At 44.9% G+C, this 14913-nt stretch overlaps 1 protein-coding gene across 1 annotated transcript; it reads right to left on the reverse strand.

Moving 5' to 3' along the window:
* Positions 1–3349: 3349 nt before the first annotated feature.
* On the reverse strand, positions 3350–13937 carry LOC121846399 (proline-rich receptor-like protein kinase PERK8). The gene is made up of 2 exons (XM_042321243.1): positions 13600–13937; positions 3350–3677 (listed from the first exon to the last, which is right to left on the reverse strand). Exons 1-2 carry the CDS (start codon positions 13935–13937, stop codon positions 3350–3352), a joined length of 666 nt encoding a protein of 221 aa, XP_042177177.1.
* Between the last annotated feature and the right edge of the window lie 976 nt (positions 13938–14913).

Genomic DNA, 14913 nt, shown 5'->3' on the forward strand with positions numbered 1-14913 from the left:
TAATAAACCCCAGGAAGAGTAGCTGCTGCCTTGGCAGGAACTAATGGGGATCCATAATAAACCCCAGGAAGAGTAGCTGCTGCCTTGGCAGGAACTAATGGGGATCCATAATAAACCCCAGGAAGAGTAGCTGCTGCCTTGGCAGGAACTTGGGGATCCATAATAAACCCCAGGAAGAGTAGCTGCTGCCTTGGCAGGAACTAATGGGGATCCATAATAAACCCCAGGAAGAGTAGCTGCTGTTTTGGCAGGAACAGTATGTTGTGATGGGGATCCAGTGGAAGAGTAGCTGCTGCCTTGACAGGAACTGTCCATAATAAACCCCAGGAAGTGCTGCTGCCTTGGCAATCTTGGGGATCCATTAAACCCCAGGAAGAGTAGCTGCTGCCTTGGCAGGAACTAATGGGGATCCATAATAAACCCCAGGAAGAGTAGCTGCTGCCTTGGCAGGAACTAATGGGGATCCATAATAAACCCCAGGAAGAGTAGCTGCTGCCTTGGCAGGAACTAATGGGGATCCATAATAAACCCCAGGAAGAGTAGCTGCTGCCTTGGCAGGAACTAATGGGGATCCATAATAAACCCCAGGAAGAGTAGCTGCTGCCTTGGCAGGAACTAATGGGGATCCATAATAAACCCCAGGAAGAGTAGCTGCTGCCTTGGCAGGAACTAATGGGGATCCATAATAAACCCCAGGAAGAGTAGCTGCTGCCTTGGCAGGAACTAATGGGGATCCATAATAAATACAAAATACAAACCTCTGATCCTGCCAACCAATCAAGGTGCTTTATCCTCTAAGAGGTGGCTCTCGTTATTTCTCTCCTTCTATTCTTTTCTTTTCTTTCTTCAACCCTGAGATGAAAGGAGTGAGAGAACGAGAGAGAGAGAGGTGGCCCTCATCCCAGCTGCTGGGTCACACTGAACAAGATACATTATGATGGATACTGCTGACTGGCTGACTTACGAGTTTTAACAATAGCCTCAGTGGTGATGTGATGCAATGATTACCCCTCCACTCCCGTCCTACAGCCCCCCACCCTCCACCCTCCATTCCCGACCCTTTTTTTGTCAGCTGAAGGGACATTGTCTTCCTCCAACCCTTTCCATGATGAGAGAGAAGAGAGACAGGGGAGAGACAGGGGAGAGAGGGGATGGGGGAAAGAGAGGAAGAGAGAAGAGAGGGGGAGAGGGGGAGAGAGGGAAAGAGAGAATAGACAGATGGATGAGAGAGAGGAGGCGTTGAGAGAGGGAGAGGGGAGAGAGGAGAGATAAGGAGAGAGAGAGAGAGGGGGAGAGAAGAGATAAGGAGAAAGAGAGAGAGAGGGGGGAGAGAGGGGAGAAAAAGAGAGAGAGAGAGAGAGAGAGGGGGGGAGGGGAGAGAGTGTGAGAGAGAGGATGTAGGCTGCAGGCTAGGACTTGATGGAAATCTGCAACTTCTCTGTTGATCAGACCAGAGCCCTTCCTCTGTAACCTGCAGTGAGGGTAAAGCCGTGGAATGTATCCCAAATGACATTCTTTTCCCTACATACAATGCATTCGGAAAATATGCAGACCACTTGACTTTTTCCTTTTTTTAAAAACTTTACAGCCTTATTCTAAATGGATAAATCTACAAAAAAGGTTTTTAGATGTGACAGTTTAGTTTTTTTTATTTAGTTTTTTATTTATTTTGTCATATCACATTCTCATAATGTAAGTATTCAGACACAACAAGCTTAGCACACCTGTATTTGGGGAGTTTCTCCCATTCCTCTCTGCAGATCCTCTCAACCTCTGTCAGGTTGGATGGGGAGCGTCGCTGCACAGCTATTTTCAGGTCTCTTCAGAGATGTTTGATCGGGTTCAATTCTGGGCTCTGGCTAGGCCACTCAAGGATATTCAGAGACTTGTCCAGAAGCCAAGACAATGCAGGAGTGGCTTCTGGACATGTCTCTGAATGTCCTTCATTCAGAGACTCAGGACCACAAGAGGTTCGTCTTCCAACAGGCGTACCACCCTAACCTTCGCCCCAGTCTGAGGTCCTCTGGAGCAAGTTTTCATCAAGGGTCTCTCTGTACTTTGCTCTGAACATCTTTCCCTCGATCCTGACTAGTCTCCCAGTCCCTGTCGCTGAAAAACATCAGCACAGCATGATGCTGCCACCACCATGCTTCACCGTAGGGATTGTGCCATGTTTCCTCCAGACGTGACGCTTGGCATTCAGGCCAAATAGTTCAATCTTGGTTTTCATCAGACCAGAGAATCTTGTTTTTCATGGTCTGTGAGTCCTTTAGGTACCTTTTGGCAAACTCCAAGTGGGCTGTCATATGCCTTTTACTGAGGAGTTTCTTCTGTCTGGCCACTTTAGCCCTGATTGGTGGATTGCTGCAGAGATAGTTGTCCTTCTGGTGGGTGCAAACTTCTTCCATTTATGAATGATGGAGGCCCCTGTGTTCTTGGGGACCTTCAGTGCTGCAGAAACATTTTGGTACCCTTCTCCAGATCTGTGCCTCGACACAATCCTGTCTCTGAGCTCTACGGACAATTCCCTCGACCTCATGGTTTGGCTTTTGCTCTGACTTTATACAGAGAGGCGTGTGCCTTTCCAAATCATATCCAATCAATTGAATTTACCACAGTTGGACTCCAATCCAGTTGGACTCCAACTCTCAAGGATGATCAATGGAAACAGGATGCACCTGAGCTCAATTTTCGAGTCTCATAGCAAAGGGTCTGAATACTTATGTAAATAAGGTATTCCTGTTTCTATTTCTTCTAATAACCTGTTCTCACTTTATCAATATGGGGTATTGTGATGTCATTATGGGGTATTGTGATGTCATTATGGGGTATTGTGATGTCATTATGTGGTATTGTGTGTAGATTGAAAAATCTATTTAATCCATTTTAGAATACGGTTGTAACGTAACAAAATGGGGGGGAAAGTCAAGGGGTCTGAATACTTTCCGAATGCGCTGTAAAGGCACTACTTTTGAGCAGAGCGTGGATCCTCTTCAAAAGTAGTGCACGACATAGGGAGGGGTGTAGGGTGACCTTTGAGACACAGAATTACGTGGCCTTTCTTCAGGCTCAGCAGATTGGGGGGGGGGTCAGGGGTGACGTGGGGGTGGTGGTGGGGGGGGATATGAGTTAGGACATATTTTTTTTAAACAGTGCCACATGACCCTTTCTATGTCAGCCCGCCGTCTCCATCTTGCCTAATGGAGGAGAAAAATAAACTCCCTCTGAGTGTCAATGTCAAGGCCCGCAGTCAATTCCTCGTTTCATTGTATTTATATTGGAAAGCTGCATTAACAAACAGTTTGTCTGTCCATGCCATTGCCTGAGATACTAGGGGGAGATGGCAGTACTAGGGGGAGATGGCAGTACTGGGGGAGGTGGGGGAGGTGTCAGTACTGGGGGAGGTGTCAGTACTGGGGGAGGGGCAGGGGGGAGGTGGCAGTACTGGGGGGGGCAGGGGGGAGGTGGCAGTACTGGGGGAGGGGGCAGTACTGGGAGGGGCAGTGGGGGAGGGGGCAGTACTGGGGGAGGTGGCAGTACTGGGGGAGGGGGGAGGGGGCAGTACTGGGGGGAGGTGGCAGGGGGGAGGTGGCAGTACTGGGGGAGGGGGCAGGGGGCAGTACTGGGGGGAGGTGGCAGTACTGGGGGGGGTGGCAGTACTGGGGGAGGTGGCAGTACTGGGGGAGGCGGCAGGGGGAGAAAGGGCAGTACTGTGGGGAGGTGGCAGTACTGGGGGGAGGTGGCAGTGGGCGGAAAGAAGTGGGGAAAAGAGGAATGGGTAAAGTCAGCTTTATAAGATTTCTCCAACTTACATCACTCAGCTCAGACAGGTAACTGTGCCTGGCCTGTAACTGGAGGGGGAGGGGGTGGTAACGTGACGCTCTCAAATCCTGTGAATAAAACACCTGACTCACAAAATGCACCCTATTCCTTTTACAGTGCACTACTTTTGACCACGGCCCACAGGGCTCTATAGGAAATAGGGAGTCATTTGAGATGCGGAGAATGACCCGGCCCGCAGTAACTAACGCAAGTTCAAGGACTTTATCGATCGGCGAGGCGGTCGAAATCAAAGTCTGTCTTCCCCACCACTCTTAGTGATTAAACAAGTCAGATGGGGCTGACTGGACATTTTCATTGCTTTTCCATCATGGTTGTTGTGCTTCTTTAAGGAGAAGCCTTTGTTCCATCATGGCTGGGGGTGCTTCTTTGTTCCAGCAGCAACAAAACAAACAAACAAACAATAGGATGTGAGCTCTTGTGAAAATATTTTGCCCGTAAAGACTGACAGCCAGGAATGTTAAAGTGCCTCACCAACAAATATCCACTTTTTTTCCGCTGAAGGATATGCTCAGAGTTTATCCATGAACAACAATTTAAATCGATAAGTCATTGTTTTTGTCAAAGTATGATGAATTTGGGCTTGAAGTGGGAAATTCAAATTTGTAACTTCTGTGAAATTTCCACGTCAATACCGTGTGTTTCCCCGATAAAATTAAGTGTAAGCTATATCTGACTAAATGTCAGTTATAGGGCTGGCTTTAGTTAATTTGGAACCACCTACAAACACGTTAGAGCTAACACGTATGGGCTCCTTACTTCCTGTTTACAACCTGTTGCTACTTCGACCTGTTGGGAGCTGTTGGATGGGCTGACGATGAAACATTGAGTAAGAACATTGCTATATCATTGATAAAGTGGATAGGTGAAATGTCAACACAGCATGGATACCTCACTGTTTTTGGAGATAATAATGTAATGAAAGGAGGTCGCTACAAGAGTGTAGCTAGCTAGCAAGTAGTAGTTGGTCACTAACTATACAGGTTTGGCAGGCTAGCTAGCTAGCAAGTAGTTAGTTGGTCACTAACTATACACGTTTGGCAGGCTAACTAGCTAGCAATAGCATAGCTAACTGTGCTGTGAAGTAAATCCAAATAAAATAACTTAATATATAGCTCAGTGAGTAAATCACTACTTTAAACGGTACTGACACTACCACACCGCCTTTCGTCTCTAAAACTGCAAGCGTCTCTACAGTAATAAATATAGCTAGATATCAAAGTGAATGTGTTTGCTAATGTGATAGAAACAGTAATAATCACAGCTAGCTATCAAAGGGAATGTGCTAGCCAATGTGATAGAAACAGTAATAATCACAGCTAGCTATCAAAGGGAATGTGCTAGCCAATGTGATAGAAACAGTAATAGAAATAGAAACAGCACTCCTAGTGGCCGGGGACTTTAATGAAGGCAAACATAAATCAGTTTTTCAAACTTTATATCATGTCACATGTGCAACCAGAGAAAAAAAATCCTAGACCACCTTTACTTTTACACACACAAAGATGCATACAAAGTTCTCCCCCACCCTCCATTCGGCAAATCTGACCAGAAATCTATCCTTCTGAATCCTGCTTACTTTCAAAAACTAAATCAGGAAGTACCAGTGACTCGAAATAAAGGATAAATGTGACCTCTCTGGGTAAATAAAGGATTCATTTGACCTCTCTGGGTAAATAAAGGATACATGTGACCTCTCTGGTAATATGATCCATGCCAGACAGACAAGGTGACTAAATATTGACTTACCACCATCTATGTGTTTCAGGAGTCAACAAAGAAAAACAATTCAGTCTCTCTGAAGTTTGTCCTGAAAATTGCAGTGTCCACATTAATTTCAGTAGCCTGTAAAGATATGTCGCTGTCAATCACATCATAACCCACACAAGTCACAAACTGTTCTCTGAGAAAGATTATTATTCTAGGGGTCCGAAAACTGCAAATTGGATTCCTAAATTGACCTCAGTTTCATCCATCCCTGATTGTTTGTCCATCCCCCTAAACTCCCTCCACCACCTTGGTTGGTAATAGAGCAGACAATGTGAGGACTGCGTCTCCGAGTACAGGAGCTATAGCTACGAACGACCTCATATTTATTGGTCATCTAGTAGCCAGCTAGTGGGGTACTAACAGCTAGGTTGTTCCAGCTGTTGTTTAGTTAGCTAGCCATGTAGCTAGCTAGCTAACAACTACCTAACCTTTACTCTTCAGATAATTAGGATATCAGAAAAACATCTGAATGGTAGATAGTTATCATAGTTACAGGTACTTTTTAAAAACTTGAAATAACATTGGAAACAATTGTCCACTGTTGCTAATAGTTACCGGAAGCTACCTGGCTAGCTAGCTAGCTAGCTTTATTGGTCAAGGGAGTAGGTTTGCTAGCCTCTAGCTTCGCCAGTAAAATCCTTGATCAATCAATTCCATTGCAGAAGAGGGAGGACGAGCGTAGATGGTCCTCCGCCTTGTCGTAGCTAGCTGTGCTCTGCTCCATATCGATTAGCGAAGCTACACTGACTGACTGAAGGGCTCATGTCTGTCCTTGGTTTGTTTACAACTGGTGGAGTGTGGACTGGGCCAGAGACCATGTGGGCTGGGCCAATGATCTGTGGACTGGGCCAGAGACCATGTGGGCTGGGCCAGAGATCTGTGGACTGGGCCAGAGACCATGCGGACTGGTACAGAGACCATGTGTGCTGGGCATACAGCAATGTTGTAGTTGTATAATTAGAGTAATTAGACAATATAATGGTATTATAATTTACCTTTAACCTCTCTGGCGCATGCAGGTTCAATTGTAGAGCGCAAAATTCAAAATACAGAAATAGTCATAATAAACATTCATGAAAATACAAGTGTTATACATCGGCTTAAAGAACTTAACTTAAACTTCTTATTAATCCAGTCAGATGTCAAAAAGGCTTTACGGTGAAAGCAAACCATGCGATTATTTGAGGACAGCGCCCCACTTACAAAAGCATACAAACATTTTCCAACCAAGTAGAGGAGTCAAGAAAATCAGAAATAGCGATAAAATGAATCACTTATCTTTGAAGATCTTCATATGGTTGCAATCACAAGAGTCCCAGCTACACAATAAATGTTCATTTTGTTCGATAAAACCCCTCTTTATATCCCCAGAACTCTTTTGTTTTGTTGGCGCGTTTTGTTCAGTAATCCACTGGCTCCAAGGCGGTCAAAACATGCAGAAGAATACATCCTAATAGTACCGGTAAAGTTCATCGAAACATGTCAAACGATGTTCATAATTAATCCTCAGGTTGTCAATTGTCTAAATAATCGATAATATTTCAACTGGACAATAGGGTATTCAATAGAAAGGAAAAAGAACGAAGGGCGCACACACAGTCATGCGCGCAAACCAGCACTGCATGCTTCCCCAGTCCCCTGACAGAAAGATCTCATTCTTCTTCATTTTTCAGAACACAAGCCTGAAACCATGTCTAAAGACTGTTGACATCTAGTGGAAGCCGTAGGAACTGCAATCTGGGTCCTAACCCTTATTAGAAACTCAATAGGCATTCAATTGAAAACCACCCACATCAAAAAATCCCACTTCCTGGATGGATTTTCCTCAGGTTTTCTTATACCATATCAGTTCTGTTATCCTCACAGACATTTTTGGAAACTTTAGAGTGTTTTGTATCCAAAACTACCAATTATATACATATCCTAGCTTCTGGGCCTGAGTAACAGGCAATTTACTTTGGGAACGTCATTCATCTGAATTTCCGAATACTGCCCCAGTCACTAAAAAGCTAAACAAGCTTCTATTCTTGACCTAAATATGTTGAATCTTGACATGGTTTTTCTATTCTCTTCAGCTAATTATTTCCCCATCAGTGTGTTTATCACACGCACACACACACGCACACACACATACACACACACACACACACACAAACAAACACACACACAGGGGAGAGGGAGAGGACAGGGGAGAGGACAGAGGACAGGGGAGAGGGCAGGGGAGAGGACAGTGGAGAGGACAGGGGAAAGGACAGGGGAGAGCACAGGGGAGAGGGCATGTGGAGAGGACAGGGGAGAGGACAGGGGAGTGGACTGGGGGAGAGCACAGGGGAGAGGGCAGTGGAGGGACAGGGGAGAGGACAGGGGAGTGGACAGGGGAGAGGACAGGGGAGAGGACAGGGAGAGGGTAGGGAGAGGACAGGAGGAGAGGACAGTGGAGGGGACAGGGGAGAGGACAGGGAGAGGAGGGCATGTGGACAGGGGAGGCACAGGGGAGAGGGCATGGGAGAGGGACAGGGGAGAGGACAGGGGAGTGGACAGGGAGAGCACAGGGGAGAGGACATGGGAGAGGACAGAGGAGAGGACAGGGGAGGGGACAGGGGAGAGGACAGGGAAGAGGACAGTGGAGAGGACAGGGGAGAGGACAGGGAGAGGGCAGTGGAGAGGACAGGGGAGAGGACAGAGGAGAGGACAGGGAAGAGGACAGTGGAGAGGGCATGGGAGAGGACAGGGGAGTGGACAGGGGAGTGGACAGGGGAGAGGACAGGGAAGAGGACAGTGGAGAGGACAGGGGTGAGGACAGAGGAGAGGACAGTGGAGAGGGCAGGGTGATTGGCAGCTCGTAAACACCAGCATGCTCAGAGGAGTCAGAGGTACAATAACATCTTCCTGCCTGACATCTCAACATGAGTGTTCACAGGCACACACACCATGAAGGCACATAAGACAGACACACATACTTGCACAAACATACACATATTTCCTCATATCAATGATATATTCTTTTTTTTTTACTTCAAAGTGGTATTTGTTAATTTCTAATGTACCAATATCATCATGCCCCCTATGATTTTACATTTCAAAGTACAAAAAAATATTATTCACATACAGTCACTTTAATCTCAATTTGATCTTCTAATCTGTTCACCTGATCTGCTTGACTGTTTCATCTCAGGTCAAATCCAACCTAATCCCTCATGCGTCTTAGACATCTGTAGCTTTAAACACTTTGCTATCTGCCAGCCGCCCCGAAACCCCCCATCGCCCCCCCTCCTCCTCCATCTCCCCCACCCGTCTCCCTCAGCCCGGGTTGAGTAACCATGGATGGGGTTCAGTTTTCAAAAGAAACCAGGAGGAGATCAGATGGCTGCTGTTGTGTAAATACCACCATGTTTCGCCTGCCTGTTTACTAATCTGATCAAGAGCTGTGCCACGACAGAACCCACACACACACACACGCAGACAGACACACAGATACACACACACACACACACACACACGCAGACAGACACACAGATACACACACACACACACGCAGACAGACACACAGATACACACACACACACACGCAGACAGACACACAGATACACACACACACACACGCAGACAGACACACAGAGACACACAGACACACACACACACATGCAGACAGACACACAGATACACACACCACACACGCAGACAGACACACAGATACACACACACACACACACGTACACACACAAACACACGTACACACACACACACGTACACACACAAGCATGTACACACACACCACAGCTCACACCTTGCCACCTTATCTACCATTGGACAATCTGATCTAAGTCTTCCTCCCCCATTGGCCACATGAAAAGAGGACACAGATCTGTAAAAATCTAACCTCTCTTTAGTGTGATAATGTAACAATCTAACCTCTCTTTAGTGTGATAATGTAACAATCTAACCTCATCTTTAGTGTGATAATGTAACAATCTAAAGCATCTTTAGTGTGATAATGTAACAAGCTAAAAATGCATCTTTAGTGTGATAATGTAACACTCTAATCTCTCTTTAGTGTGATAATGTAACATTCTAAAATATCTGTAGTGTGATAACGTAACACTCAAACTCCTCCCCTTTGGTCATATTTGTGATAATGAATCAGTGACCTTTATTTCATGTCGAACATCTGTGTGTGAAGCAGTAGAACACGGTAGAGAAGAAAACATGTGCCCCACTGAGTTGTAATGAATAAAGGAACCAAGAGAAGAGAGGAGGATACACATGGAGTTGGAGAGAAGAGAGAGGAGGACAGAGAGAAAAGAGAGGAGGACAAAGAGAAAAGAGAGAAGGACAGAGAGAGGAGGACAGAGAGAAAAGAGAGGAGGACAGAGAGAGGAGAACAGAGAGAAAAGAGAGGAGGACAGAGAGAGGAGGACAGAAAGAAAAGAGAGGAGGACAGAGAGAGGAGAACAGAGAGAAAAGAGAGGAGGACAGAGAGAGGAGGACAGAAAGAAAAGAGAGGAGGACAGAGAGAGGAGGACAGAGAGAAAAGAGTGGAGGACAGAGAGAAAAGAGAGGAGGACAGAGAGAAAAGAGTGGAGGACAGAGAGAAAAGAGAGGAGGACAGAGAGAGGAGGACAGAGAGAAAAGAGAGGAGGACAGAGAGGAGAACAGAGAGAAAAGAGAGGAGGACAGAGAGAGAAGGACAGAAATAAAAGAGAGGAGGACAGAGAGAAAAAAAAGGAGGACAGAGAGAGGAGGACAGAGAGAGGAGGACAGAAAGAAAAGAAAGGAGGACAAAGAGAAAAGAGAGGAGGACAGAGAGAGGAGGACAGAGAGAAAAGAGAGGAGGACAGAGATAAAAGAGAAGACAGATAGAAAAGAGAGGAGGTCAGAGAGAAAAGAGAGGAGGACAGAGAGAAAAGAGAGGAGGACAGAGAGAGGAGGACAGAGAGAAAAGAGAGGAGGACAGAGAGAGGAGGACGGAGAGAAAAGAGAAAAGAGGAGGATAGAGAGAAAAGAGAGGACATAGAGAGGAGAGAGGAGGGTAAATGTTTTGCCCTCTGAACAGCCTCACTTTGTCAGGGCAGGGACTCTACAAGATGTCTAAAGCGTTGCACAGGGATGCTGGTTCGTGTTGACTCCAATGCTTCACCCTGTGAATGGCACACGTACACGATCCATGCCTCAATTGTCTCAAGGCTTAAACATCCTTATTTAACCTGTCTCCTTCCCTTCATCTACACTGATTGAAGTGGAGTTAACAAGTGAGATCAATAAGGGATTATATCTGATCACCTGGATTCACCTGGTCAGTCTGTCATGGAAAGAGCAGGTGTTCTTTATGTTTTGTACACTCAGTGTATATCTCTTTATTTTGACATGTGTGGTTACAAATACCATGTTGCACAAGGTTGAAACATTTAACTTTAAAGCAATTGTAAAAAAAAAAATACAGTGGTCTGAAAATGTTCTAAGATCATTTTGTGTCTATAATAATTTATAATAATGTTTTTAAATATAAAATAAAAATTAAATACATTTCCCAGAATGCATTAGATCAAACTGCATTATGGAGGAGAACAATCTAACATCTCATAACAAAGAAACATTGTTGTCGACTCAATGTAAATGTCTTTGTAGTAAGCAGATAATGATGTTATCTAACTTCATATAAAATAAAAAATAAAAACTGCCTACTCAGTGATGATAAGCCCCAGAGCAATTGTGAAATAAGGTTCTCTCTCTGTCTCTCTCTCTCTCTCTGTCCCTCAATCTCTCTCTGTCTCTCTCTCTCACTCTCTCTCTGTCTCTCTGTCTCTCTCTCTCTCTCTCTCTCTCTCTCTCTCTCTCTGTCCCTCACTCTCTCTCTGTCTCTCTCTCTGTCCCTCACTCTCTCTCTGTCTCTCTCTCTCTGTCTCTCTCTCTCTCTGTCCCTCACTCTCTCTCTGTCTCTCTCTCTCTCTCTCTCTCTCTCTGTCCCTCACTCTCTCTCTGTCTCTCTCTCTCTCTCTCTCTCTCTCTCTGTCCCTCACTCTCTCTCTGTCTCTCTCTCTCTCACTCTGTCTCTGTCTCTCTGTCTCTCTGTCTCTCTCTCTCTCTCTGTCCCTCACTCTCTCTCTGTCTCTCTCTCTCTCTGTCCCTCACTCTCTCTCTGTCTCTCTCTCTCTGTCTCTCTCTCTCTCCCTCACTCTCTCTCTGTCTCTCTCTCTCACTCTCTCTCTCTCTCTGTCCCTCACTCTCTCTCTGTCTCTCTCTCTCTCACTCTGTCTCTGTCTCTCTGTCTCTCTCTCTCTCTCTCTCTGTCCCTCACTCTCTCTCTGTCTCTCTCTCTCTCTGTCCCTCACTCTCTCTCTGTCTCTCTCTCTCTGTCTCTCTCTCTCTCTGTCCCTCACTCTCTCTCTGTCTCTCTCTCTCTCACTCTCTCTCTGTCTCTCTGTCTCTCTCTCTCTCTCACTCTCTCTCTGTCTCTCTCTCGGTCTCTCTCTCTCTGTCTCTCTCTCTCTCTCTCGGTCTCTCTCTCTGTCTCTGTCTCTGTCTCTCTCAATTCAATTCAAGGGCTTTATTGGCATGGGAAACATGTGTTAACATTGCCAAAGCAAGTGAGGTAGATAATATTCAAAAGTGAAATAAACAATAAAAATGAACAGTAAACATTACACATACAGAAGTTTCAAAACAATAAAGACATTACAAATGTTTATTGTACATTTTTATTGTTTATTTATAGGCCTTTTTGGTTTGGAGGGTTTGTATTTAGTCCTGTAGTTCATTCATCAATTGGAATTTGTTGTCTGTATATTTGATCATTTCATTGAGGATACCATCAACACCACAGGCCTTTTTGGGTTGGAGGGTTTTTATTTTGTCCTGTAACTCATTCAATGTAATTGGAGAATCCAGTGGGTTCTGGTAGTCTTTAATAGTTTATTATAAGATTTGTATTTGATCCTGTATGTGTTTTTGCTCTTTATTCTTTGTTATAGAGCCAAAAAGATTGGAGAAGTGGTTTACCCATACATCTCCATTTTGGATAGATAATTATTCGTGTTGTTGTTTGTTTAGTGTTTTCCAATTTTCCCAGAAGTGGTTAGAGTCTATGGATTCTTCAATTACATTGAGCTGATTTCTGACATGCTGTTCCTTCTTTTTCCGTAGTGTATTTCTGTATTGTTTTAGTGATTCACCATAGTGAAGGCGTCTCTCTCTCTCTCTCTCTCTCTCTGTCTCTCTGTCTCTATGTTTCTCTCTGTCTCTCTCTGTCTCTCTCTCTCTTTACAAGTAGTTCCTGACCCACACTGCTATTTAGATGATGTAAGATAAGAATGGGAGGGCAGCAAAAAATAGACTAGATCATTTCACTACTGATTCACCACAATATTCCAACATTTCTTTTAGGGGGCCTATTAAATACACTCTGAGAGGGCATGTGATGTCAATGCAATAACATTTAAGTTCTTAACTTCTGAGAAGAATAGAAGAATAGATGAAAATGATGCATTTATATGACTAAAGTGGATTGGTAAGAAGACTACTGAATTTCACGGTGTTGTGTATCCGTCAGAATCGTGACATCTGTAACCTACAGACACTTTATGGATCAGCTCCCCAGTGTTCTGCTAACAGCCTCAATTCTACATAATTTCCGGTAGTGGTCTTTTCACTGTGGAATTTGAAGGTATTAGATTTGGGAATTTTGAGAACTCCAAGGAGCAAATTAACAGTCATTGAACACTAATGAAATGTGACGCATTATAAAATCCTAGGCTTTCCAATAACATGCATTACCGTGTAAATCAAATCAGGAATTAAAAGTACTAGTAAGTTTGGAATTTACGACGAACAAAAGACACAATTATATATCCTATTATTAAATAATTATCCTACCGCCACATTTTAATTTCATTTAATTGAGTCAATTTTCAATATAATATAGTTATCCAATGGTTATCCAATGGTTATCCAATGGTTATCCAATGGTTATCCAATGGTTGGTCCCTTGGTGACCCCTTGGTGGTCCCTTGGTGACCCCTTGGTGACACCTTGGAGACCCCTTCGTGGTCCCGTGGTGGTCCCTTGGTGACCCCTTGGTGGCCCCTTGGTGGTCCCTTGGTGACACCTTGGAGACCCCTTCGTGGTCCCGTGGTGGTCTCTTGGTGACCCCTTGGTGGTCCCTTGGTGACACCTTGGAGACCCCTTCGTGGTCCCGTGGTGGTCTCTTGGTGACCCCTTGGTGGTCCCTTGGTGGTCCCTTGGTGACCCCTTGGTGACCCCTTGGTGGTCCCTTGGTGGTCCCTTGGTGACCCCTTCGTGGTCCCGTGGTGGTCCCTTGGTGACCCCTTCATGGTCCCTTGGTGGCCCCTTGATGCTGAATAGAAGATGATCATTCATGATCAGCCTCACAATACCTCTACAATGTTCCACCTTTTCTTAGAGCATTACAGAAGACGTAGACTAACACAGATCTACAGTGCAGTGGTTATCCAGTGGTTATCCAGTGGTTAGTTTATCCAGTGGTTATCCAGTGGTTATCCAGTGATTATCCAGTGGTTATCCAGTAGTTATCCAGGGGTTATCCAATGGTTATCCAGTGGTTATCCAGTGGTTATCCAGTGGTTATCCAATGGATGGTCCCTTGGTTATCCAGTGGTTATCCAATGGTTATCCAATGGTTGGTCCCTTGGTTATCCAGTGGTTATCCAGTGGTTATCCAGTGGTTATCCAGTAGTTATCCAGTGGTTATCCAGTGGTTATCCAGTGATTATCCAGTGGTTATCCAGTAGTTATCCAGTGGTTATCCAATGGTTATCCAATGGTTGGTCCCTTGGTTATCCAGTGGTTATCCAGTGGTTGTCCAGTGGTTATCCAATGGTTATCCAGTGGTTATCCAGTGGTTATCCAATGGTTGGTCCCTTGGTTATCCAATGGTTATCCAATGGTTATCCAATGGTTATCCAATGGTTATCCAATGGTTGGTCCCTTGGTGGCTGCATTGCATTACATTCTACTTCTTTAAATTCAATTTAAATTCAAATGATGCTTCCTGTATGGTGTGGCCAATTCAAATGTTGCTTCCTGTATGGTGTGGCCAATTCAAATGTTGCTTCCTGTATGATGTGGCCAATTCAAATGATGCTTCCGGTATGTTGTGGCCAATTCAAATGTTGCTTCCTGTATGGTGTGGCCAATTCAAATGTTGCTTCCTGTATGGTGTGGCCAATTCAAATGTTGCTTCCTGTATGGTGTGGCCAATTCAAATGTTGCTTCCTGTATGATGTGGCCAATTTAAATGAAATTCAAATGATGCTTCCTGTATAATGT

Source organism: Oncorhynchus tshawytscha, linkage group LG04 (assembly GCF_018296145.1).
Source record: "Oncorhynchus tshawytscha isolate Ot180627B linkage group LG04, Otsh_v2.0, whole genome shotgun sequence".
Lineage (NCBI taxonomy): Eukaryota > Metazoa > Chordata > Actinopteri > Salmoniformes > Salmonidae > Oncorhynchus > Oncorhynchus tshawytscha.